General features: G+C 39.2%; 1 protein-coding gene and 1 pseudogene across 1 annotated transcript; one reads left to right on the forward strand and one right to left on the reverse strand.

Annotated features, from left to right (window-relative positions):
* The first annotated feature begins 797 nt into the window (after window positions 1-797).
* Window positions 798-9,088, forward strand: LOC132169374 (calcium-dependent protein kinase 26-like). The gene is made up of 9 exons (XM_088512914.1): window positions 798-888; window positions 2,937-3,497; window positions 3,879-4,022; window positions 4,109-4,261; window positions 4,760-4,875; window positions 5,116-5,283; window positions 7,534-7,758; window positions 8,527-8,674; window positions 8,866-9,088. Exons 1-8 carry the CDS (start codon window positions 798-800, stop codon window positions 8,647-8,649), a joined length of 1,581 nt encoding a protein of 526 aa, XP_088369040.1. The 3' UTR covers window positions 8,650-8,674; window positions 8,866-9,088.
* Window positions 9,089-15,763: 6,675 nt separating this feature from the next.
* Window positions 15,764-19,798, reverse strand: LOC132169388 (regulatory-associated protein of TOR 1 pseudogene; annotated as a pseudogene).
* Window positions 19,799-19,911: the final 113 nt, after the last annotated feature.

Consider the following 19,911-nt stretch of genomic DNA (forward strand, 5'->3'; position numbering starts at 1 on the left):
CTCTTTTTGTAGTCACCATTTGTTCAATCTTCTCATGAACCTAAATCATTTGCTTCTCGGTAGCCTCGCCTTTTGTACAAATTAAAGATGTCGTGGGTATATTTTTTCCTGTTGTTTTTGCTGGGTGATGAGAGGATATGAATGAAAAAAGAGTTTCTTAGTGGTCATAGATGCTGTGAAAACAACGTCGTTCGGAGGAAGGGCTTGCCCATGGCCACTCCCAACTCACCTTAGCATTTCTCTGCGTTTCTCTTTTTTGTTTTCATAGTCACCATTTGTTCAATCTTCTCATGAACCTAAATCATTTGCTTCTCGGTAGCCTCGCCTTTTGTACAAAAGATTTGATGGGTCTAGTTTTTCCTGTTGTTTTTGCTGGGTGATGAGAGGATCTGAATGAAAAAAGAGTTTCTTCGTTGTCATAGATGCTGTGAAAACAACGTCGATCAGAGGAAGGGTTTGCCCATGGCCACTGCCAACGCACCTTTGGCTTGGGGGGCGAGCCCCCAGCCTGCAGCCCCCGAGGCACATGATGGATCCTTCAGCCTGAGGGAGAGCCCATTACCACCCTCAACTCAAAAGGAAAAAATATATATATATTATATGTCCGCACGGGAGAGAAAGAGATTCGAACTAGTGATAAACGTATTATGAAACGTAATTTCCAACCGATTGAGTTAGTTCTTGGAGACAATTAATAACATAATTTATTAGCGGTTGATCGACCCTCGTTTATACTAAACTCTGCCTCTATTCTTGTCCTTGTAATGCATATTTTCAGGGCCGTGTCGTTTGGATACATGGGCATCCGCGAATCTATCAAGGGGAAATCTTATCGGCACAACGCCCATTCAGACAACTCCAGTTCCAGCTTGAATTCCCAGCAGCTTGTTGCCCAACATTTCTCCAAAGAAAACGACGAACATAAAAACTCACCTGCCATTACTCCCACCAAGGAAGAAGCCATCGTTAGCCGTTCTGAAAAGAGAAGTTCACTTCTGAGGCGGTTGCGCCGAATGTGGCAAACCACAAAAAGGTGGTTTTCATGAGGATCCCTAGCTTGGATGTGCAGACTGTGATGGAGACTACCACGGAGAGAAAGGTTGTTGAGGCTTGCCACTCGCTTGGGGTTATCCTTAGAAACCTAAAGCCTGAGAACTAGCTTGTTTTTTTTTACAAATATGATGAATCCTGTCTCAACAACGGCGTTTTAAGGTACAAATTAATATTTTAGTTCCTAATGTTGTCTGTGAGATGCAAGAAGAATTTTTATGTTTTAAGGTTGTATGTTTATCGTGCATGCATATATATGTAGTAAATCAAGCATAAATACATATAGACCTCCTTTAATTTTTTTTTCAACTTTAAAAATAGCAAAAAGAAGAAGAAAAAAAAAGCGAAAATAGTTTCCGGCCTGTTGAATTACCATCGGTATCGCGAAAGAGTGAACTAAATACAATATTACATATATTTATAAGGTGTTCATGCTCAGAAATTACTTATTGACAATTTATTTCTATATCCATCCTTCGTGGGGAAAAAAATAGATACATTTTTACTCTCAATTGATTATTACCCTTTTTATTTATTTATTTATTTATTTTTATAAATTTCTTCACTTGCTTTTGATATATTTATTGCACTAAACAAGAATGATTTTGACAATAAATCTAGGAAAATTCCTTCGTATCATCATTTACCCTTTTGATGATAAAAAAAAAAAAAAGCGAAGAAGAAGAAGAAGAGGTAAAAATGGTAGTTTATGAGATCAGTTGTATTTCTTCAAGTCGCCATTGAACATCTCCATCTTTGAGCTACGTGGACTCTGTTTACCTGCTGTCTCTCTCATTTTCACTAACTGGGTACTAGCTCCGTCTCTCGCCCTCCTTAACTTTTATGCATGTTTAGTTGTTTACGTGTTCGTGTTGACCTTTTCATTTCTTCTGTAATTTTTTCATTTTTCTGTTTCAAAATTTGATCTTTGGATATTCAGCTAGCAGGGTGATCAATGAATTCCTGTGGGTCTGTTTATTTTGTATTTTTCCTGGGAAAAAGATTTTGGTCTTTTGTTTGATCTTTGTCACCAACAAAATAACGCCGAGTTCATTTTGATATAATATTTGTGTTTTACTGCATATTTGTTGTGTTCATTTTTTTCAAGCTTCTTTATTTAGGATTAGGAGCTGATAAGTCTTTGATTTTGTCAGTGAATTGAGAGATTCTTGATTGTGCAATAGGCGGTGAAAGTCAGCGTAGGCGATTTGCGGGTTGTTTGGTGGGCATCCTTGAATCTTCCAAAAGGAAAGTTTCATTTAGGATTATGGGCTGGTTGAGTCTTTGATTTTGTCAGTGAATGAAGAGGTTCTTGATTGTGCAATAGGCGGTGAAAATCAGCGTGGGCGAATTGTGGGTTGTTTGGTGGGCATCCTTGAATCTTCCAAATGGAAATTTTTATTTAGGATTAGGGGCTGGTTGAGTCTTTGATTTTGTCAGTGAATGAAGAGGTTCTTGATTGTGCAATAGACGGTTAAAGTCGGCGTGGGCGAATTGTGGATTGTTTCGTGGGCATCCTTGAATCTTCCAAAAGGAAAATTTTATTTAGGATTAGGGGCTGGTTGAGTCTGAATTTCTCAGTGAATGAAGAGATTATTGATTGTGCAATAGGCAGTTAAGTGAGCGTGGGTTAATTGTGGGTTGTTTCATGGGCATCCTTGAATCTTCCAAAAGGAGATCTTTTCGGCTCAACCACTCCGTTTCTGAACACTCCAGTTCCAGCTTGAATTCACAGCAGCTTATTGCCCCAGAGATCTCCAAAGAAAACCCCAAAGATGAAAACGTACCTCACTTTTCTGACCAATCCAGTTCCAGCTTGAATTCCCAAGAGCTCATTGCCCCAGAGATCTCCAAAGAAAACCCCAAAGATGAAAACTTACCTGCCATAAATTCCCCCTCGAAAGAAGCCATCGTGAGCCGTGGAATTAATGACAAAGCTTATCATGTCTTGGGACACAAGACCGCTAACTTCCGTAAACTTTACGTGTTGGGTCGTGAATTACGACGGGAACTGCGTGGGAGTACTTATTTATGCATGGAGATTGCCACGGAGATTAAGTATTCCTGTAAGTTTATCTCAAAGAAGAAGTTGAATTCTGAGGAGGAAGTGGAGGATGTTAAGAGGGAGATTCAGATACTGCACCATTTAGCAGGTCACAAGAATATTGTGACCATCAAGGCTGCTTATGAGGATCTCTTGTATGTGTATATTGTGATGGAGCCTTGTGAAGGTGGTGAGTTGGTTGAATGGATCAACCAAAGGAGACGTTACAGTGAGAGAGAGGCTGCTGAATTAACAAAGATCATTGTGGGGGTTGTTGAGGATTGCCACTTGCTTGGGGTTATGCATAGAGATCTAAAGCCTGAGAACTTCTTGTTACTTGACAAAGATGATGATTTCTCTCTCAAAGCTGTTGATTTTGGGCTCGCTGTTTTCTTCGAACCAGGTAACTTAACATGCACCTGTACTTGTTTCTCTTTTAATTTTGATTTTTTAGATGAACTGGTTGCAATTTAAAGAAGTTAAAGCACCTGAATTAGTTCCTCTGTAATTAATTGGTTTGTTTTTTGAAATTATTCAGGTCCTAATGTTGTACCTTAAATGCAATGAAGCATTTTTACGCTTTAAGGTTGTATGTTTTTGTTCATGCCTATCTGGTAAATGTGAACAAAATGTGGAGACATATTTTATAATAAATAACTTGCAAGGTAATTTGTCAATTTTGTGAAGTTAATGCTGTTGCTTTTAGATAATGATTAAAGAGCTAGAATACATTTCTTGAGGCGTAAAGGGAGATACTAAAACTTTATTTGGCTTGCTACTTCAGCCCAAGTTTTCACTGATATGGCTGGAAGCAGACATTACATGGCTCCCGAGGTAATCGACAGGCGTTATGGGCCAGAAGCAGAGGTATGGACAGCAGGGGCCATACTATATAAATTGCTAAGTGGTGTGCCTCCACTTTGTGCAGGTATCTATGATTTGGTATGCTGTTGCAATGAGTGAAAGTTCCATTGTGTGTGCATATGCTGAAAGCTTTACATGTTAACAATTCAGAAACAGAACAGGGAGTATTTGATGCAGTGTTGAAGGGACATATTGACTTTGAATCAGACCCATGGCCCCAAATATCTGGCAGTGCAAAGGACCTTATCCGGAAAATGCTATGTTCTCGGCCTTCAGAATGTTTGACTGCTCATGAAGTTTTATGTATGTTTGATATGCTTCCTGTCATTTTCATCATGACCTTATGCAATTATTTGAACCATCTAATGTAGACTGAAAGAATTAAACTGCTCTGTTTTCCCTTTGTTGATGTTCATTTTCCATGATGCTATTACCTCATGCATGACTAATAGGCATTACGATCATTTTGTAAAACATGTATAAGCTACCAAGGCACTACATTGTAGGTGTTTTCCAGTGTTACAAAAACTTAAGACTTCTGTAAATAGATTTTCAGGTTGATCTACTATGCATTCAATGTTACTCAGCTTATAAATGCTACGTTATATTCTCCTTTTAAATAGGGATTTGTAATATGTTCTTTCATCAGTGTTTTGCTAGTTTTGGAAATTAGAATAATAAAAAAACTTCTCAAGTGAGAATTTACCATACTTGTTAATGTAGCTTGCTACCTTGTTGCCTTGTTATTTGAACAAATTTCAAGATCGAATTGAGATTTATCTTTCTTAGTTGTTTGCTTAGGCCATCCTTGGATACGTCAAAATGGAGTTGCTCCTGATACAGCACCGGATCCAGCTGTACTTTCTCGTCTAAAACAGTTCTCAGCAATGAATAAGTTTAAGAAGGCAGCTTTACGGGTAAGTACTAGTGCATGACATAGAAATAAAAAGATAAAGGACACACAGAGAGAGAGAGAGAGAGAGAGAGAGAGTGTGTGTATTATGAGTTTGAATAAACGTTTAGATGCTACATATCAGTTTGGCTGTTTAGTTGAGAAGCATACTGATGTTTGATATTGACTTTTGCTATGCTTCTTTTAATAGCAGATCTAGTATTCATATTGATGGAACTTTTATGTCTCTGTTTTGTGCTATTAGGTAATAGCTGAAAGACTTTCTGAGGAAGAGATTGCTGGTTTGAGAGAGATGTTTAAGGTGATGGATACTGATAACAGTGGTGGAATTACGTATTATGAACTGAAAGCTGGTCTGCAAAGATATGGCTCTGTCTTGAAGGATACAGAAATACTTGGTCTTTTGGAAGCCGTAAGACGTTTGTTTCATATCTAGTACTTGATTTGCTGGTGTTTATTGTGTTTGTTTTGTACTTCCATCATCATCTAATTCTTTCTGTTCATTTTCTTCATCTTCTTCTTCACCATCATGTTCTTTTTCTTCTTCTTGATTCAATAGTTTTCTTTTTCTTTTTGTTTCAATTGGCTATTCTATGTTCATTATAACTTGAATGCATGTTTGCTATCACTTCATTTCAGTTCAGATATATTGCATGTGGCTGAATTAGGGTATTGGGAACCACATTAATTCTGTGTTTTTGATGATCAAAATACGTCGTTTATATTTATAAATAAATTTGTGTTGTCATGTTATATTAGGAACTTGGAAAATAAAAACTTGGGTAAAGTTAATCCTGAAATGAAATTCCTTTCATGTTTTGCACTCTTGCTTGAAGCACTAGAACTCATGTACTTTATTTGTCACGCTCTACTTTAATATTGTTGGGGTTTTCTAAAGGTGAAGGTTCCTGTATCGTATACTCTGTGACAATATTCTATATTGTTATGAGTGCACTTGTGAGTGTTAAGTTCCACATTGAGAGAGTATAAAAATAAAAAATAAAAAAAGTAGTTAATATACCTAAGGGGACTCAAAACCCATTAGTTTAGGCTTTTGGGCTAGAGTGGTATTCAAATATGTATATTAATACACTCTTGGTAAAAACTCTCAAACCGTTTATCTTCCCAACAAATGGTATCAGAGCCATGGTTTGCTTCATGGGATGGGTGTTTGGACGCGTCTGGTTTAGAGTTGTGTCCGCTTCCGCAACTCTTGACGCGGGACACTCTTGGAAATGTAAAAAGACTCACAACCGAGGAAAAGTTCAAATATGTATGTTAATGCACTCTTGGTAAAAACTTTCAAACCGTTTATCTCCCCAACATATATGAATATTTTTATTTAAGAAACATTAAATAGAGGATTTTTTCCCATCCACTTTGTAAGATAGTTGCCGGAGTAATGGGCCATTTTTCATGCAAAGGTTAGCATATTTGTTGCTCCTTTTGAGGAAATGTGTTGTCAATGAGGAAGTTGGGATCATGGGAAAATTTTTATCATACTTGGTGCTCCTTTTGATTTGGAATTTACATATTCAGAAGCTAATATGTTTGTATTGTTTGTAAATATTTTTGGAAAATTAAGAAGTTTTGTTGTCTCTTCCTTTATCATAATAGATAATTGGTGGACATTGGACAAAATTATTATCCTTTATGATACAAGAATCCCTTAATTACTAATTTTCAAGGATAATTGAAGTTTCATACAGGGTTGCCATTGCCGTATATGATTATTATGCTCATAGCATTGTTTGTTGGGTTCATTACATTCTGTTTATCTGAGCAATTTTAATTGTGTTCCTGCTGATTTAGGCAACAGTGGGACCATCAACTATGGTCCCTTAATTCTTATAGTTTATCATTGAACTTTAATATGGGGTTGTCATTGCCATACTGGATTATCGTGCTCACGATGTTATTTCATGAATTCATTATGTTCTGTTTACCTGAGCTATTGTAGCTATGTGCAGACTGATGTGGACTATAGTGGCACTATCGAATATGTGGAATTTATAACTGCAACAGTTCATCTTAGCAAACTAGAATGTGAGGAAAATCTCATTGCAGCATTTCAATATTTCAACAAGGATGGAAATGGTTACATCACAGTTGATGAGCTCCAGCAAGCTTGTCCGGAACATAACATGACTGTTGCTTATCTTGAGCATATTGAAGATATAATCAGAGATGTTGATCAAGATAATGTAAGTCATCTGAATTTGTTCCTCTTAATCAGAGAACTTTATGTCAACAAACGTTTATGCACTCTAATATAATTATCTTTGAATGATTTTTAAACTTGAACCAATAAGTTTTAAATGGCCTGTCAAAGCTTTTAAATTTGTATTTCCTTTTCCAAATTCAATTGGAGTACTTGTCTGAGTGATTGGATTCTGTCCATATATGCAATTGAATCTCTCTCTCTCTCTCTCTCTCATTTTTTACCATTTTGTACCATTGTGCAACATGCTCTTGAAGTGGAGGGACCTTCTCTTTATCTTTTAGTTTTTTCATTATCCATTATTGTATGGGAATCCCTTAGTTACTTCTTTTAAATGATCATTGAAGTGCAATATGGGGTTGACATTTCCCTATTGGATTATTATGCTTGTAATGTCATTTCATGTGTTCTTTTTACCTGATCTATGTTAGCTGTGTGCAGGCTGATGTGGACAACAGTGGGACTATCGACTATGGGGAATTTATAGCTGCAACAGTTCATCTTAACAAACTTGAACGTGAGGAACATCTTGTTGCAGCATTTCGATACTTTGACAAGGACGGAAGCGGTTATATTACAGTTGATGAGCTCCAGCAAGCCTGTACTGAACATAATATGACTGATGTCTTTCTTGAAGATATAATCAGAGAAGTTGATCAAGATAATGTAAGTCATCTGAATTTGTTCCCCTTCAAGCTGATAATCCTCTGTTGGGAAGTATTTGTGCACTTTAATATAATTGTCTCTAAATGATTTTAAATCTTGTACGAATAAGCTTTAAATATCTTCTTTGCAGCATCTTATCAAAAAAATATCTTGTCAAAGCTTATAAATCTCGCCTATGTTTTTTAAAATATTTGTTTTTTGTCTTTTGTTATGTTCTGAGAACAAAAAAGATTATTAAACAATCAAAAACGCAAAATACTCAAAATTGTTTTTACCTTTATGTGACGTCATAATACTTTTTCAAATCAAAAACAAAAAACATCCCCTAAAACACATTAACAAACATACCCATGGGTTTCTTTTTTGAGGTCAATTTAAGTGTTCACCTGAAAGTGTGGATGCTATGCATATAAGCGATTGAATCTCTCTTTCTATGCCATTGTGCATTAGATCATAGGACAATAAATGTTAATTTTCTCATCTGGATTCTCCTTTCAAAAGTCTATATATCAACAACTTTTTGAGGTTGGGTTTATAAGTCTTCTGTCTACAGCACATATTATACAACTAAATTGGGATGCCAATTTCGTATGAACATTTAAATATGCCAATTATACAACTAAATTGGCATATTTCACTTGATTTTTTCCTTTTTTGTTAGCCTTTCTCCTTTGTCCTCTCTCCTATTGATTTTTTTTTTTTTTTTTCCGGGCTTTCCTATTTGTTTGTTGATCTTTTTGTTATGCTGTATATGCTGTGTTGTTTTAGGATGGAAGGATCGATTATGGTGAATTTGTTGCTATGATGCAAAAGGGCAATGCTGGAATTGGAAGACGAACTATGCGAAACAGTCTGAATTTGAGTATGAGAGATGGACCTGGTACTCATTAGCTCCCAGCAAGCACATCGTGTACAGGTACTTCCTGCTTTGTGTATCTGAGCTGTTTCCCTTTTCCAGTTCTTTCAAAGTATCATGAAACTTGATGGATCCTTCAGTTGTCCTAGGACAACATCACATGCTTAGTGATTATAGTTGAGTTTTAAAGGCAAAATAAACTCAGCTATAAGGGTGTTCAACCGCATGCTTACTGAATTGTTAATTGGCAGGTTGTACAGCAACGCCAGAAGAAAAATTAGTAATGAAGCATTGAGAAGCAATTTTGGCTCCTAATCAGTTCCCAGAGAAGATTATTCTGTGCTTGAGCATTTATTGAGTGATATGCCTTTATCATGCTGTATGACTGAAGAAAATATTTATAAGCTTTGTAGACTTCAAAGTGTGAAGTGTTACAGCTCTTTCAAGTTGCTAAATTATTGGTTGCTGTTTTCATTTGGGGGTTTCTGATTATATTTGAAAGAAAAGGGATTTGATCTCTGGATAATGTCTCTTTATTGAGTTTTGGTTGCTTCCAGTTAATCAAATCACTGGAAATATCCTTTTTTTTTTTTTTTTTTATTAAAAAAAAAAAAAAAAAAACAGTATAAATGGGATGATTGAAGAACTCTAGACGACCTCCAATGATTTTTTCACTATAGGGAAGCCAAAATCCTCTTTACTTCAGGCCTTGCCTTGCTCTTGAGGATGTAAATTGAATGTCTTTTGGGTGTGGTATTGGGCAAATTGAGAGGCTTATTTGGCTGTGTTTGATAAAGGTTTTTCTTCTCCTTTTTGTTTTTTCTTTTCTAAACAAAAATATTAACAAATAAACCAAAAACACAACGCTCAAAAACACTTGAAACTACTATTATCTTTATGATACATAGTAATGTATTTTCAAACAAAAAAAATAAAAAACATCATCCGAAAGGTAGTAATAAATGATGCCATTATTTTGCAGCAGTAATGATTGGCTTTTTGTAGAGCTCTCTTTCTGAAACAGGACACGAACAGAGTGGGTTCGTCCAAGGTAGGGACAGCAAAAGAACCTGGGATTATGCAATCTCAAATTGATAATGGCGGGTGCAAAAGAGAAAGAAGAAACTGGGGGGTTGAAGATGTGCAGGTGGTGTGATGGAGCTGAAGATGTAGTGGACTTCATTGTTAAAAGAAATAGGGTTAAAGTGCATAATTGATACATGTGGTTTGCTCTTTATGAGAAAAGTACTTCGGGTTTTAAAAAGTGACAAAATTAAAACATGTACTTGTCAAGTTTGAAAAAAAATATTGTACATTGATATTTTCGTTTACGTACTACTATTTAGAAACTTAATAAAATTTTGCCATGTGCATAAAAAGTCATCCAAAACTAATAAAATGTTGTAAAAAAAAAAATCTAATAAAAGAGGTTATAAAAATAAAAGCAAAACATAAAAAATAAAAACGAAAGTGGTGAAAAAGGAAGGGGTCTTCACCCATGGAGTGGTGGGTCCAGCCACCCGTGAAGGCCTTTTTGAGGGTGGCTGGAAGCCCCTAGAAACTCCCACAAGGTGGTTGGACCCTCTCCCTTTCCCACCCCACCGGCAGCCTAGGTGGTGGAGAGCTCTCTCCCCTCTCTCACCCTTTTTTATTTTATTTTTTATTTTTTTTATTTTTTTTTAAGTATTAGTTTTTGTTTTCTTGAGTTTTTTTTATTAGGAGTCAAGGTGAGGTGACATTTTGTACACAACAGTATTTTATTGGCCTCAAATACCTTTCTAAACACGTGGCAAAAATTCATTAAATTTTTAAATGACAAATGGATGGAGGTATCAAATTTATAAACTTGTAAGTATATGTATCAAGTATTCATTTAACCCTAAAAAAAAAAAAAAAACTACATGAGTCTTAATGAGGCTTTAATACCACATGTTAAATATTTTGTTGAATATATTATGGAGAACGGAAGAAAGAGAGCGGAAGCATATAGGAGTACATCTCTTTTATATTGACAATAATATGATATTGATAGATTATTACAGAGGCCTCTATATATAAAGGGGCTATGAGTGATAAACAAGAAACCCTAGATTAAACCCTAGAATATATAAGGCAACATAATAGAATAATATAAAATATTCTAACATCCTCACTCAAACTTAAGGTGCAAGGGGAAAAGAAAGGGAAACAAAAATGTTTTTTTTTTTTTTTGAGTCCATCGGAAAAGTCGCTGGAGAGGTGACCGGAGTTGGGCGGTTGGTGGTGGTTGACGGAGGGCGGCGGCGGCGGCAGCTGGGCCCAAAACGTTGGGCTTGAACTTAGATGAGAGCCTTATAGGCTAGATTAGATTGTGCCGGTTTGATTGGGCCAAAACAGGCCAAAACCTATGGACTATTGAATATAGTCCGACTAGAAAATGATATGACCCGGGTCTAACCCAGTGAACTGGGTTGACTCTTTGGTTCATGTTGTAGGAATTGACCCGGTTGGACCGGTTTAGAACCCGATGACCCGGTTCGAAACCGGTTTTGGATCGGGGTGGAGATGCCTTGGATGAATCCAAAATTGACCCGGTTGGACTGGTTTAGAACCCAATGACCCGGTTAGAACCGGTTTTGGTTAGTATACCTAAGTGGACCCAAGCCCATTAACTTAAACTTTTGGGCTAGAAGTGGTGTCCTAATATATATATTAATTTACTCTTGTTTGACTCCCCTTTGGTGTTTCTCTCCCCAACAATGCTTTTAAGATAACTAGTAATTTAACATGGTATCAGAGCCAAAGGTTCTGAAATCGAACTTTGACTTCGTCAATTCACCCCCATTTAAATTAAATATTCTATGTGTTGGGCCTTATCTATTAACAGGGGGTTCTAAACCCGATGACCCGGTTAGAAACCGGTTTTGGATCGGGTTGGAGATGCCTTGGATGGATCCGAAATTGACTCGGTTGGACCAATTTAGAACTCGATGACCTGGTTAGAACCGGTTTTGGATCGGGTTGGAGATACCTTGGATGGAAGAGGTAAATTAAATATTCTATGAGTTTGATTTTTTTTTTTTTTTTTTTGGATTTGACATGTGGTAGGGGCTAGGGCTGACGTGGCGGCATCTTTGGAGAACACGTGGCAATAGGGAAGGAGGAGAAGAGTTTGGTGTGTGTGGTGCACGCGTCAGACGCCGCGGTCACGCCGCGCGTGCACCACACGCGCCAACCCTAGCTAGGGTTTTCTGGTGCGTGAGGTGCGCGCATTAGACGCGCCAGGAGATGGCCGGTGCGTGGACACGCGTGGGAGGTGCAGCCGGCGCATGGTGAGACCCTCCCAGCGCATGGACACCATTGGAGGCGCATGAGGGTGTGTGGAAGTATGGACGATTGAGATCTCTTCGGACCTAGACTCGGAGGCATTTGATTTGTTGTCTAAAGAGGAGCGTGTAGCTCCGGTAAGGGCAGCGGCGGCGTGTGGAGGCGTGGGCAAAAATTGGCAGAAGCACGTGGCAGTGCGTTGGTGGGCCGATGGCGGCGGATCTTCCACAGATCTATAGATCTGTGCCTCGCAAGTATGAATCTGAGTTTAATTTTCCCAAATGAGGCTGCGATGAAGGCGTGGAAGAGATTTTGAGCGGATGGCTACTTGGCAGTGCGCGGATGGCTAGAAAAGGGAGTTCGCTGGAGGGAGCACCAGAAAACGTCAAAGATGTTTATTGTAGGCCATAGAAAATGGCTCTGATTCCATCTTAAATCACTAGTTGAAATAATGAGGATGCAAAAATTATAGGGGAAGCAATATAGAATACCCCTAAGGACTACATTATACTCATTAACTTTTTTTGTCTACAATACAAATATAGTAATCAAAGCTCTTTGATTTGATTACAATCCCAATATTTGATTACAATCAGCCCATAAATAGAGAATATTTGATATCAACGTAATTATGGAATATACGGAAAATATATTATAATATTTTTCGTATATTCTAACATTCTCTCAAACTCAATGTGGAATATTTTAGAACCTTGAGTTTGAAATCTGAAACAATGATGATGGCGGTGGCAGAGGCCGGGAACAAGCCATAGATGGTGGCGACTGATGGAGGAGATAGAGGCTAGTGGACGGCAGCAGGTGGCTGGTGAATGCATATTCAAAAGGGCCGACAATGGGCCAAACTCCGAAAGGGGCCAACAACAGGTCAGGGCTGACAATGAGCCAAACTTCAAAAGGGATTGACGCCGGGCCAAAATAAAACGACGGGCCAAAAATAAAAAGAAAATGAGCCCACTTGGGCGGTTATTAGATCGGCGCACCGAACTTGACAGTAGCGAGGTGCATGTGATGTGGTCACTTGGACCCTTTTTTTTTTTTTTTTGGAGATTTGATCCAGTGCTGGCGAGAGCAGTATAAGACTTGTAAGCTTAACTAATCTGGTGTGGGCGAGCGAATGTATGGGAAAGTTAAGTGCACTGCACAAGCAGAAATCCTGTGTGACGCACGCAAGAGAAAAACCATGGAGTCACAATGCGATCCAGTGTAACTAAACACATGTGAAGCCGTGGGCTGGGATTTGGTGTGATTCGTCTGTAGGTGGATCCTAGAATTGTGATTCAGTGTGGCATGCAAAACAAACACCCGGCGTGAGTGCAAGCTTGTGTGGCTGGTAGTAAATAACTCCAAACATTGTACATGGTGGGGAAGGAAGTGGCCGGAATTTGGAGATGATCTGCACAGTGCGGCTGATGTGACCAGTAGATGGCGGTGGAGGCTTGGTTTCTGAGATCTAACTCTTGGCGGCTACTTGGACAGCTGTGGACAGGGAGATTTGTGGTGGTGAACCGTGGATAGCTGGCAGTGCCACGGCTGCTCTTGGAGTGGCTGGCAACAGTGGAAGGAGACCAGAGGGACTCGATCGGTTCGTGGAAGGGACAAAGGCCGGCAGTGGCTTTCTCTGTAAGTGACGGACGGCAGCGGTTATGCATGGATGAACGGGCAAGCGGTATAGATGGTAGGTTCTCGGCATGGATAGGCAGATCGGTTGCTTCTGGTCCAGGATCTTGGATCCTCTTCTATAAACAACGACTGAGACGGCGTGTGGGATGCTGGTGTGGCGCGTGGAACACATGGTTTTATTGCAGAAATTTCAGGTAGCGTGTGAGGGTGCGTGAATGGATGTACAATGGATTTCACAGCAGATCTAGACCAATTTGTAGCAGAGCTATCGGATGGCGTGGTCATGGGCGTGATTGGCTGAGCGTGCTGGCGTGTGGTTGAATGGGCAGAAAACTTTGGTGGGGTGTTGAGGTGCGTGAAGTTCCAGTTTTGGTAGATTCTATCCGATTTGGAGCAAGCGGTGGAATATTTGGTGGATGGCGTGGTTGACAGGCAGAAATTGTGGGTGGCACTTGGTGGCCAATGGCGGCGCGTGGAGGAGTTTGACAGTTGGATGTAGCAGAACAATGAGATTAATGTTGGAGAGAACACCCATAAACGTAATGATGTTTATTGAAGGCCACAAGAAAGTGGCTCTAATACCATGTTAAATTACCAGTTATCCTAAAAGCTTAAGCTTATAGGAAGAGGTAAATTTAGTCACATAATCATTACTTTAACACTCTCCTCATGTGTGGGCTCAAACTCCCTTTTAATAATTGAGGCCCAACACGTGGAATATTTAATTTAAATGGGGAGGGGTGAATTGATTGAATCAATGTTCAATCCATTAAATCACCAAAGCTCTTAAGCTGAACGACAACATTAATTTAAGTTTGACTCCCTTTGCTAGAAGTGGAATATTGTTTGACATAATGATGATGCGAAAATAAGTGGGAGCAATATAAAAAAAATAAACACAAAGAATTTACGGGTGGTTCGGTGTTAGACACCTACACCCACCACTCATAATACCTCTAAGGGCTATACTGTGCTCATTAACTTTTTTTTTTTTTTTTTTTTATCTACAATACAAAAGGTCCCTATTTATTGGGTAATGTCTAAATACAATTATAGTATGATTTGATTATAACCCCAATATTTGATTACAATCAGCCCATAAATAGAGAATATTTGATATTAACATAATTATGGAATATATGGAAAATATATACTGTATACTCTAACATCCCCCTCAAATTCAAGGTGGAAGATTCTGTAACCTTGAGTTTGAAATAAAAAACAATGATGACAGCGGTGGCGGAGGCCGGGAACAAGCCGTTGAAGGTGATGCTTACCGGAGGAGACAGCGGCTGGTGGGCGGCCAGTGACGGCGGCAGGTGGTGGCTGGTGAATGTAGATTAAAAAGGGCCGACAACGGTCCAAACTCTAGAAGGGGCAGACAACGGGTCTATGCTGACAATGAGCCAAACTTTAAAAAGAGGCCAACGAGAGGCTCGGGCTGACAATGAGCTAAACTTCAAAATGGCTGACTATGGCCAAAACTTAAAAAGGGACGACTTGGGCTAAAAAAAAAGAAAAAAAAAGAGCATACTTGGGCGGTTATTAGATTGGCGCACTGAACCTGACCGGAGCGTGGCACACATGATGTGGTCCACTTAGACCGGTTCTTTATTTATTTATTTATTTTTATTTTTTTTACAAAAAAAACTTAAATAAGGACTATCCTAAACCAAACTGCTAAATAGCTAGCATTTCTACACCAAAACTAGAATAGGAGAATAGCTATAACGGAATAGACTTATCCGGCAGAGGCAGTGGAGGCGCGTGAATCCTACGCGCATAGCGACAGGTGGTGCGTGGGAGCATGTGCAATGTCCATTTTGGTTGATCTAGGCGGCTCTGAAATTTGTTGCGTCTGATTTGTTGAATGATGGGAACATCGAGGTGTTTGGATGAACTTGGAGGCACATGGCTAAATGGGTAGAAGGTGTGGGAGGCGCATGGTGGCCGGAGGCGGCGCGAGATAACTAGTGGTGACGCATGGAGGACCTTGGCACTTGGATGTAGTAGAACAATAGGAAACGTCAAGGACGTTGAAGGCCACAAGAAAGTGGTTGTGATACCATGTTGAAATATATATATATATATATATATATATATATATAATGGAATATTTAATTTAAATGGGGATAAATTGACGGAGTCAATGTTCGATCTCAGGACCTTTGACTTTGATAGCATGTTAAATTACCAGTTATCCTATAACATAATAGATGATATCTCACCAGAAGCATATAGATATCCGGATTGCTGTTCCCAACCCACAACAGCATTCCTACTTCGCACACTAGGTTTATGGCCTTGAATTGAAGAGAATGCAGTTACACGCTTTTGGTTATTCTTCAGATTATAATCTTTCCAAATTCGGATATTTCCATGAGATGAAGCAGCAAGAAGTAAGCTGTCATCAAGCTCATTTACAAGGCAGAGCTTACTAATTCCTTTTTCAGGAAAATCATGATTATCAAAACTGTTGAGCAGGGTAGCATCCTTATAATTCCATACCCTGATCTGTTCACTCTCATCTGCAGCAATAACAATAGGGGAGAAAGGTTGGAGCAGTATTGTTTTGGAACCAGTTTCGACCTCATATCCTAGCTAACAATTGGATTATTAAGCTTGCTAATAGATGAGTGCTAGCATTTTGCTATGTGCTCCAACGCAAATTTCTCCCTCTCCTCTCTTCTAGCCTGTGTTTCTTCACTATCATCTGATACAATAAGAAGTGGCTTGGAGAAGTAGCCACAACTCCAATTGTAGATTGTTGATTGTGGAAGCAGACTGGGTTCTGAAGCCCCAGATGATCCCCCGGCACCACGAAGTGGGTCAGCTAGTCCTGTCTCTAGAGAATTCAACACATGAGGCCTGAACTCCAAAGAATAAACTCTTTGAATTCCCATTCCTACTAAATAATTATGTCGAAGAGGGCTGACAGAAGAAGTTTGAAAGGTTAAAGGCAAATGACTAGCATTCATCTCAAACCATGAAGATGATCGAGCTAATCCAACAAGAGGAGGTGGAGATGCTATTGTTGGTTCACCAAATTGAACACCACTACTGGACTTCAAAGGTTTTGCCACTACTTGCTCAATCCCTATAATGGACAGCACCCGTCGACCAAGACTCGCTATGCGTGGAGATGGATCCTTGGCTAATGTACACATAGCCAACACGTATTGTGAATACATAACATTGTCCAATGGTTTTGACCTTGAATGGTTAACAACCCCATTGCTGACACCATCATTCAATATTCCAGAATCAGAATGTAGAGATGAATCATCAGACAAAAGAGAACCATGCTTAATGCCTGAGTTCGCAAGAAGGCTGCTGGTGGAGACCCTTCCATCTCGAACCACTGATGGATTGTCATTGCTGACTCTCAACAAAGAACCAATCTGGGATGAAACAATATTTGCGTGCGGCTTGTACTGGTTTGAGTTACCATATCCACTACTGCTGCTGCTTATATGAGCAAAAGAAGGTAAATAGTTGAGCAGAGAATTAGGCAGAGGTTTCCAATATGCAGCAGCAATTGACTTGAGACATTTGTTGTGGCCGAAGGCAAAGTGAGACAGAGCCACAGCAACCTCTGCCTAATTCTCTGCTCAAATATATATGTTAAATATATTGTGGAGAGCGGAAGAAAGAGAGAGAAGAGAGAGCGGAAGCTAACAATGGACTACATTGTATTATTCTTTTCTATATTATGATGATTACTTTGGCCTCTATATATAGAGAGGCTAAGAGTGATAAGCAAAAAACCTTAAACTAATTAAGGTATGGAATAAACCTAGAAAATAATATAAAATATTCTAACACCCCTCCTCAAACTCAAGGTGCAAGCCTGAGTTTGAGCTTGAGTTTGGGAAAAAGAAAGGGAAATTATGATTTTTTTTTTTTTGTTTGGTCACTAGAAAATTCACTGAAGTGGTGGCCGGAGGCAAAGGACGGTGGCGGCGGCAGTAGGCTGATGGCTGGCTACTGGTGGACTTGGGCCAACTTGATGGAGTTGGGTCTTGAATTGGAGCCTTATTGGATAGGGTAGATTGAGCCGGTTTGATTGGGCCAAAATATGCCAAAACCAATGGACCATTGAATATGGTCTGACCCGAAATGATATGAATCAAGTCTAACCCGTTGAATTGGGTTGACTAATTTGGACTGCTTGGATAGATTCATTTGAACCCGATGACCCGGTTATAAACTGGTATTAGATCGGGTTTGGTGACTTGGATGGATCCGGTTTGGGTTGAGAAACCAAGTGGGCCGAACCGAATTTGAAACCCGTTGGATCGGGTTGAGGCCGTTCGAAACCGAGTTGACAAATTGGCTGGCTACATGGGCCAAAATGGCCGAAACCTGTGGACCGTTGAATGGGTCGGTCTGGCCCGTAAGAGATGATTCGGTTCTAACCCGTAGGATCGGGTCAAAAATATTGGATCCAGATGAGTATGATATATATTCGGATATGACATGTGGCAGAGGCTAGGGCTGACATGACAGCAAATCTAAAGGACACGTGGCAACAGGGAAGGAGGAGAAGAGTCTGGCGTGTGTGGTGCACGCGCCAAATGATGCGGCCATTCGCCACACATGCACCACATGCGCCAAACCCTAACTAGGGTTTGGTGCACGTGAGGCGCTTGGATCACACGTGCCAGAAGGTGGCCGGCGCGTGGACCTGCGTGGGACGTGTTGCCGGCACGTGGAAGCGTGTGGAACACCATTGGAGGTGTGTGACTCTCGAACATAATGTTCTAGAGGCGCATGGAAGCCTAGACAGCTGAGATCTCTTTGGATTTGGACTAGGAGGAGTTGATCTATCGTCTTAAGTGACGGCCAGAGAAATACCGGAGAACGAAGACAAGCCGCTAAAAGAATCCGGTTAAGGGCCAAGCCAACACTCACAATGAGGCCGGAGAACGGAAACTAGCCATTAAAAATCCTGTGAAGAGCCAAACCTCATTGTGGCAAGATTTGCCAATGAATAGAGTCGTGGATCACAACAAAATTGGGAGATCGTCATACGATAATGCTAGAAAACACCATAGAAATGTGGTAAGACTTTTATTGAAAGCCACAGAAACAGAAACGTGGCTCTTATATACCATGTTAAATTACCAGTTATTCCAAAATCTTAAGTTGACAGGAAGAAGTAAATTTAATTACTTAATTATTACTTTAACACCCCCTTTACGTGTGGGTTCAAACTTATTTTTAATAGGTGAGGCCCAACACGTGGAATATTTAATTCAAATGGGGGGGGTGACTTGATAGAGTCAAGGTTCGATCTCAAGACCTTTGACTCTGATACTGTGTTAAATTACCAGTTATCCCAAAAGCTTAAGTTTGTCAACTATTAAGCTTTTGGAATAACTGGTAATTTAACATGGTATCAGAGCCAAAGGTCCTGAAATCGAACTTTGACTCTTTCAATTCACTCCCATTTAAATTAAATATTTTACGTGTTAGGCCTCACCTATTAAAATGGAGTTTGGGCCCATACGTGAGGAGAAGTGTTAAAATAATGATGAAGTAATTAAATTTACATTTTTTTTTATCAGCTTAAGTTTTTAGGACAAATGGTAATTTAACACCATATAAAATCATAATATTTGGAGAATAAATAAGGCAGTTTGCCAGTTTATAGTATAATGAATGTTCAACTATCAATAGACATGAAATATAATTTTACAATCAAAATCACGGTATATAAGAGAGTAATTCTGGAAGTCCCTCTTGTATTCTTTCCAGAATGATGTGGCTCTTAAAATTATCATTTGATCAAAATCTAATAATGAACAATCATAAGTCCAATGGTGATTTAAAGAGCCACATCATTCTTGGAGGGACAAAAGATGGGCTTGTAGCATTACTCGTGTACATGGTATCAATTTTACAATGAAAAATGCTTTAGGTAGCACAACTTTTACTAGAAGGTAATTTACAAATTCATGTGACAATTCAATTTGTAAGAAATTTACTATAAGGTCCTTTTAAATCATTAAGAATCACATGCTATTAAGAAAACATATACTCATGTGATAAACTCAAGGTTTTTGTAAGGAGTCGCACAACTGTTATCGTTGTTATCGTTCGATCGTCGTGGTGGTCATCGAATGACTCTCCACTGAGTTGTATTAGCTGCCGAGCCACGTCCATCTCCGACTCTAAGAAACCAAACCCTTTCTGGGTTCTTCTAGCTTTGCACGTTAACGCTGATTTTGCCATTATTTGCCGATTGAGAGAGAGAGAGAGAGATTGGGTATCATGCTTTACGTATATATATACACGAAGATAAGGCCTATTTGAGATTGCATTTGAGGAGCCTAAAAGTTTTTTTA

This window comes from Corylus avellana, chromosome 2 (genome assembly GCF_965113065.1).
Source record: "Corylus avellana chromosome 2, dhCorAvel1.hap1.2, whole genome shotgun sequence".
Lineage (NCBI taxonomy): Eukaryota > Viridiplantae > Streptophyta > Magnoliopsida > Fagales > Betulaceae > Corylus > Corylus avellana.